General features: G+C 45.5%; 1 protein-coding gene across 1 annotated transcript in view; it reads left to right on the top strand.

Annotated features, from left to right (window-relative positions):
- MYOF (myoferlin) overlaps positions 1-7,145 on the top strand; it is a 162,316-nt gene that overhangs the window by 48,736 nt on the left and 106,435 nt on the right. The window contains exons 4-5 of the mRNA XM_012801428.2: positions 1,229-1,337; positions 4,016-4,103. Of these exons, the coding sequence (XP_012656882.1) occupies positions 1,229-1,337; positions 4,016-4,103 (197 nt within the window). The remainder of the gene's footprint in view (positions 1-1,228; positions 1,338-4,015; positions 4,104-7,145) is intronic.

Below are 7,145 nucleotides of genomic sequence, written 5' to 3'. Positions count from 1 at the left end.
AGGATTTCACTATGTCACCCTCGGTAGAGTCCTGTGGTGTCACATCTCACAGCAACTTCAAACTCTTGGGCTCAAGTGATTCTCTTGCCTCACCCTCTCAAGTAGCTGGGACTACAGGCATCCTCCACAACACCCGGCAATTTTTAGAGACAGGGTCTTGCTGTTGTTCTGGTCTTGAACCTTGAGCTCAGGCAATCCACCCACCTTGGCCCCCCAGAATGCTAGGATTATAGGCGTGAGCCACTGCACCCAGCCAGATTTTCCTGATTATTATTTTGCCTTAAAGCCCAGAGTTATAAAAATGCTTAGCTACCTTTTTTTACCCTAGATTGTTTGATAAAAGAAACAATTGTGGTGGCTCATGCCTGTAATCCTAGCACTCTGGGAGGCTGAGGTGGGTGGATTGCTTGAGTTTAGGAATTCAAGACCAGCCTGAGAAAGGAAGACTCTTGTCCACTAAAAATAGAAAAACTAGCCCTTGGTTGTGGCAGTCACTTGTAGTCCTAGGAGGCTGAGGCAAGAGGATCACTTGACTCTAAGAGTTTGAGGTTGCTGTGAGCTATGATGACTCCACAGAACTCTAACTCAGGGTGATAGAGTGAGACTCTGGTCTCCCAAAAAAAAAAAAAGAAGAGAGAGAGAGATAGATGGGTAAGTGATAGAGGCTAAATACAACCCCATTGGTTGAAGAGAAGGAGAGAAAGGTGCACATATTGAGCTTTTGAATGCTGCACTGGAGGACAGAGGGTAGCAAGTTAGCTCCATCAGCAAACTAGCAACCTATTTACCCTTCTACGAGGTCTATTTGGGAGAATATTTTTACTGTGGGCAAAGATTTATGGGCCTTTTTATATTTTCATTATAGAAAAATGCCTATAGAAAATTATCCTACTTTTCTCCCTGCCTAGATTCTAGGGGGCTCTATTCAGTCTTTACCTCTCTGGGTATAGATTTATCTGCCTCATTCATGACTGTTGAAATTTTCTGGGTACCAGAGATTGGCTTCTGAGCGATGACTTGTTATGGAGGAAGGAGGGTAGATGTGCCATGTTTACTGACGAAATACCCTGCAAGGCTGAGAACAAAATGGCCCACCTCTCATTATGAGGTGATTTTAGTGAGAACAGATGGTAGGCAGGGAACTGGGAGGTCCCGACTCAGTGGAAGCATGCTCCTTAACTTAGACCACTGTGTGTGTGTTTTTGTTTGTTTGTTTGTTTTCCTGCAGATTAATTGGCACAGCCACCGTAGCCCTGAAGGACCTGACTGGCGACCAGAGCAGATCGCTGCCGTACAAACTGATCCCCCTGCTAAATGAGAGGGGGCAAGACACTGGGGTGAGCCTCTTCCCTCTTGTTGAATGGCTTAGCAGTGAGAGGCTTCATGGGAGTTCATTTAGAACGAGTATGCATTGATCATCAGCTGACGACACAAAAAGCAGAAATCTGGTTTAGAGATAGGGTGTCTGGCAATTAAGTTCTCAAACTGATCCTTGATAAAGTGCTACATACCTCGTTGCTGAATATCATTATGGTCACCTTTGAAGTATCCCCTTGGCAATCTGGTGACAGTTCAGCAATGAGATATGTAGCACTTTTTCTAGGATGAGTTCGGGAACTTCATTGTTCCACCTCGTAAGTGGGTTTATGGGCCAACAACATGGACCTTATTTTATATTTGCAATCACAGAACCAGCAAATTAGATAAATTTGATTTTCTTTGACAAAATTCTATAGAGTGAGCGGGGATCCCTCTGGGCATAGCTTTGTGTTTAACCCTGTGGCTGTAAATGTGTGTATGGTTATTATAGCTCTGTGTTTCAGACACTTTTTGAAATATTCCATAGAAGATAGTTCATTAATATTCCCTTGAAATGTAGAGATGGCAGTATCACAATTTTTATTATTGTATTGATAGCTGCATGGTTTCTGATCACAGCTTCTCTAAATAAGTCCATGTTGATATTGTGTGATATGACACCAGAATTTCTTCTCAAGTGTCAGTGCTTAAAAAGAAAAATGTTGGCTTGGTGCCTGTGGCTCAAGCGGCTAAGGTACCAGCCACATACACCTAAGGTGGCGGGTTTGAATCCAGCCCAGGCCCACCAAACAACATGATGGCTGCAACCAAAAAAAAAAAAAAAAATTAGCTGGGCGTTGTGGCGGGTGCCTGTGGTCCCAGCTACTTGGGAGGTTGAGGCAGGAGACTCGCTTGAGCCCAGGAGTTGGAGGTTGCTGTGAGCTGTGATGCCACAGCACTCTACCCAGGGTGATAGCTTGAGGCTCTGCCTCAAAAAAAAAAAAAAAGAAAAGAAAAGAAAAGAAAAAGAAACATGTCTAAAGTATCACAGCTCCCAGGTTTCTCATGATTACTAGGAGGTGCTCATAAAGCTACCATGCTTGGTCTATAAGCTCTTACTCTTTTATTTTCCAATTAACTTATTTTGCTTGGGTGCCTTGGCCAAGGGAGAAAACTGTACACTGAAAGAGGGCAACCTGTAGACAAGAATACAGTCTAGGCTTCTTAACGCTATGTGCGACAATCTCAGGTCTTCTGGTCTAATCTCCAAAACGTACTGGTTTGCTATGAATCCGCATTCTAATCATAGAATGTAAGTTCAAACACTGCCTCCCATCTCTCTACTCAAACCTGGTTAAGTACAGCACCTGAGTGTCAGTGCTGCCTGTGTTCAGCCTTCACTTAGTAGCCTGGCCTCCCCCAGGGAGCCGGGAGATGTGCTCATGTGATTCCTGTGCGCTGTGAAATGTGGGTAGGGGCGTATTTCCTGTCCTGTTCCTGTCTCCCAGATCAGTAGTTCTAAGGCAGTCACAGAATGTGCTGGTCATGAGGAAATATTCACTGATGAGCAGACAAATGGAAGAAATAAGGGCAGTTCAGTGTGTATGTGTTAGAGTTCATCAAATGTAGCAAAAATAGCAAATGGAAGTATAGGATGCCTATTTAAATTTGAATTTCAGATAAACAACAAATACATTTTTCTGTGTATATTCTATATATTATATCCTGTATTTTGTCTGATCCCGTGGGTCTGTGTGTATATGTGAATGTGTGTGTGTGATATACTTATTTACAAAACACTCCCTTTATTCTGAGGTTTGTTTCCCCTCATTTTTGGTGTCAAATGCCTTTCTTTTATGAGATGATTGTGATAGTAGATGCTGCTTGTGGACATATGTTGGGCAAAATCAATGTCAACAACCTTATGTTGATTTTCTTTAGCAAGTTTTTTGAAATGTAGGTCCATGAAATATAATAAAATATAATAGCTTGTATAGGAAATTCTGCCCTAAAATAATGCCCCACATGAGAAATTTATCTCTTATTTTTTTAAGTAGAAGTAACTTTACCCCCTGTAAGTTTCCCCTTTCGGGTAATGAAAGCAGCACGTTTTGGTTTCTCTTTCTGCTTTGGGGTCACAGTTTACGCAGGAAGGACAGCAATTCTGTTCAGTGGCGTGACTTGCGTATTTGTTTCCTCTTTAATCAGACTCAATCCCTCTTTTTAGTCCTCTTTTGTGAATTCCAATTTTATATACATTTTTTAGTCATTTGAAATTCCTTTTTAAACAGCAGCATGAAAATAAATCTCAGCAGTTAATGATCAAATAAATCAATGAGCAAGCATAAATCAGTTATTTAAAATGAGCCGTAATTCTAACTCTGAGATGGGAGGCCATCTCTGGGTTAGGATGGACTTACAAGTTCACCCTTGTTGTTAGAAGTTTATACACTTGCTTGTCACAACTTGCACTCCAGCTTATCAGGTTGCCCTTTGGCAAACTGGGATAGGTAGCTCTTTCCCTGCTCCACCTGGAGCACGTGTGGGAAGTCAGGGACAGTCCAGCTGTGCCAGCCTTTGCCCTCCCCATCTCACTTTCCTCTTCCCTCGCTCACCCCTTCCAAGACTGTGACTCTTGATAGTTTGATCAGCAGTGAGTCTGTAATATGCCGATGTCTGGCGCTGATTGCCTCAGCTGTGAATTCTTTCTCTCTAGGCCACAATTGACTTGGTGATCGGCTATGATCCACCTTCAGCTCCACATCCCAATGACCCGAGTGGGACCAGCGTGCCAGGCACAGCAGGTAAGCTGACCCTTCGGAAGACCCACCAGCCCCAAGGGACGTCTGCTAAAGACGCACAGAAGGGTGTCCAGAGAGAGTTTTCCGTGTGATTAAGCAGTGGTAGCTCTCCATGCACCTGGCATGGGCACCGTAAGGCAGGTGGAGCTGTCTGAATCAGGACAGTGCAACTGTTTACAAAATGCCTTTCAAGGCAGAGGGAAGGGGTGCAACAGTCCTTTGTGGAGCAACCCGGCAGTGACCCCAACAAGCATGCACAGTGTCCGGAAGAATGTCCCCAGTGTGGCTTTGCTTCAGGTTTGGAACTTCCACCCCATACAACGTCCCTAACTATTTGGCTCAAGGAGTGGCCCCTCTGTTCCCCTTCCTGTGTCACCTGCCTCCCAAAGGTGTGACCCCAAGCTGGGCTCTCAGGACCAGTCTCATGGTCGGTGTCCTTAGACTGGATCCTCTTTCTCTCCCTTGACCCTGACCCGCTCCCTCCCCCAGACACCCCCTTGGTCCTCTAACCAATTGTTTCCCTTCAGCATAGCCTGCCCCATACTTGCCCTGGTCTCTGCCATGGGTTGCCAGTCATTCAGGGCCATCAGATGCCACTGTAGGTGGGTTGGGGCTGGGAGCTTGAGGGGAAGACTGTAGGACTCTGGTGGAGGGAGGGTCCACAAACCATCAGGCCTTTCACACAGCTGTGTTTGACCTCCATAGGATGGAGGCATCGTGCTGAAAGTGTCTCTGTCCCTTCCTTTGTCCTAAGATGCTTTGCCTTGGCATGTGCCCTAGGAGGGGAGGAACCTGTCCTCCTACCACTCTCACCTGCTTCCCTCCTGGGGGGAAGCCCTGGCACTTGACCCTGAGGTGGCTCCTCAGGGCTGGTCTTCTCTCAGTTCTGAACTCGGCTCTGTGGTCACCTAAGAGTCTGCTCCACACCCACAGCAGCTCCTCCCCTTCCTGCCTCTGCCCCAGCCCCTACCCGCGCTTATCCACCCAATGTTTTGACCGACTTTTTGACCAGATAGCTGTGAATTCCAGCACGGACTAGCTGGCCTTCTTTTGGTAACAGTTAGGATTGACACAGACCCAGCACATACTTTACATGTCACCCTCTTCCTCGGGGCACCGTGGCCAAACACCTTGGTCTTGGATACTCAGCCCTGCGAGAACTCTGCAGTGGCTCGAGAACAGCTGCCTCTGCTTCCACAGCAGTGATGGGGAAGAAACACACAGGAAGAGTCTGCGCTGACTAGCACACCGGCCGGCCCCTTTCTGTCCCACCTCCTCTATCTGCTTGGGAAGGCAGTGTAGTAGGCACTGGTACTTTGAGGCAGCCCTCGCTGGTGGGCTATCTGCCGTAGCCTCTGAGCTAGGATGGTCAGGGCATCTTTACTCACACTGACCTTGTCCCTCAGCTGGGCCCTGTTTATTCATTTCTCAGGGCTGCTATAATAAAGTACCACAAACTGGGCAGCTTCAACAACAGACATTTATTTTCTTACAATCTGGAAGCTGGAAGTCTGAAATCCAGATGTTGGCAGGGTTGATTACTTCTGGAGACTCCAGGGGACAATCTTTCTCATCCTCTGCCCTGGCTGTTGGTGGCACCAGCATTCCCTGGAGATGTGTCAACCCAGTCTCTGCTTCTGTCATCATGGAGAGTTCTCACTGTCTTGTTTTCATTTTCTCCAGGACATAGATCTTGAGTGTCTCTGTTCTCTTCTCTTTGAGTCTCTGCCCAAATTTCCCACTTCTTCTTCTTCTTCTTCTTTTTTTTTTTTGAGACAGAGTTTCACTCCATTGTCCTGGGTAGGTAGAGTGCTGTGGCATCATAGCTCACAGCAACCTCCAACTCTTGGGTTTAAGAGATCCTCCTGCTTCAGCCTCTCAAGTAGCTGGGACTATAGGTGCCAGTTAAGTTTTTTCTATTTTTAGTAGATGTGGGGTCTTGTTCTTGCTCAGGCTGGTCTAGGACTGCTGAACTCAGGCCATCCACCCACCTCCCAGAGTGAAAGTATTCTAGGCATAAGCCAGCACACCTGGCCTAGGATATCAGTCATTGGATTAGGGCCCACTCCAGTCCAGTTGGACCTCATCTTAAGTTGATTATATATATAAAGATCTTATTACTAAATAAGATCACACTCTAAAGTTCTGGTGGGCATGAATTCTCAGGGTGTGGGGGACGACAGTATTCATCCCAATACACTGCAGATAAAAGGCAATTTCATTAAGCTTATTCCATCCTACAAGCCAAAATGTTAAATGGGTCCCTTTGCATTACCCTTTCAACCAGGCCTTTAGGGAAAAAGAAATACTGTGGTTCATTCAAGTAAAAAGCATAAACTTATAGAAGTTGGTGCCATACTATTTATCGTATTTATGGAATAAAATAATTGGTTGTTGGGTTCCTTGAGGGCCATTGCTGGGCTCATAAGTATCAAGAGACTGCTCCTGCCTTCCAGGAATATTCAGGACAGGTTGGGGACAAGATTCTTTTTATCTTGAAGATGTAACATGACAGATAAAAGCAAGGGCTTTGGAGTTAGCCCAGCCTAGGTTAGGTTCTAGGTCTATTGTTAATTAGCCGTGGGACCATGAGTAAGTCACTTAAGCCTCTCTGAATCTCAGCTTTCTCTACTGGAAAGTGGGAATAGTAGCAGCACTTACCACAGAAAGTTGTTGCAGGATTAGAGATATTGCCTATAAGGTGTGTTGCTCAAAGCCTAGCATACAGTAACATTTACCTTCATGGTAGCTATTGTTATTGTTGTTGCTATTATAAGAACAATCCCTGGGCAGCACCTGTGACACAAGGAGTAGGGCGCTGGCCCCATAGACCGGAGGTGGTGGGTTCAAACCTGGCCCTGGCCAAAAACTGCAAAAAATACTACTACTACTACTAATAAAAACAATCCCTGATGGCATGTAGTCATAGCTCAGTTGCATAGCACACTCTGTATAACATTCAAACTGTTTCTTTTGAAAAGTAGAACTTTTAGAATCAAATGACCTGGTTTGGCTCGGAGTCAGGTTGAGATGACCAAATGCTTT

Source organism: Otolemur garnettii, unplaced genomic scaffold (genome assembly GCF_000181295.1).
Source record: "Otolemur garnettii isolate 467f Iridium unplaced genomic scaffold, OtoGar3 scaffold00008, whole genome shotgun sequence".
In the NCBI taxonomy this organism is placed as follows: domain Eukaryota; kingdom Metazoa; phylum Chordata; class Mammalia; order Primates; family Galagidae; genus Otolemur; species Otolemur garnettii.
This window is presented reverse-complemented; position numbering and strand designations above follow the sequence as displayed.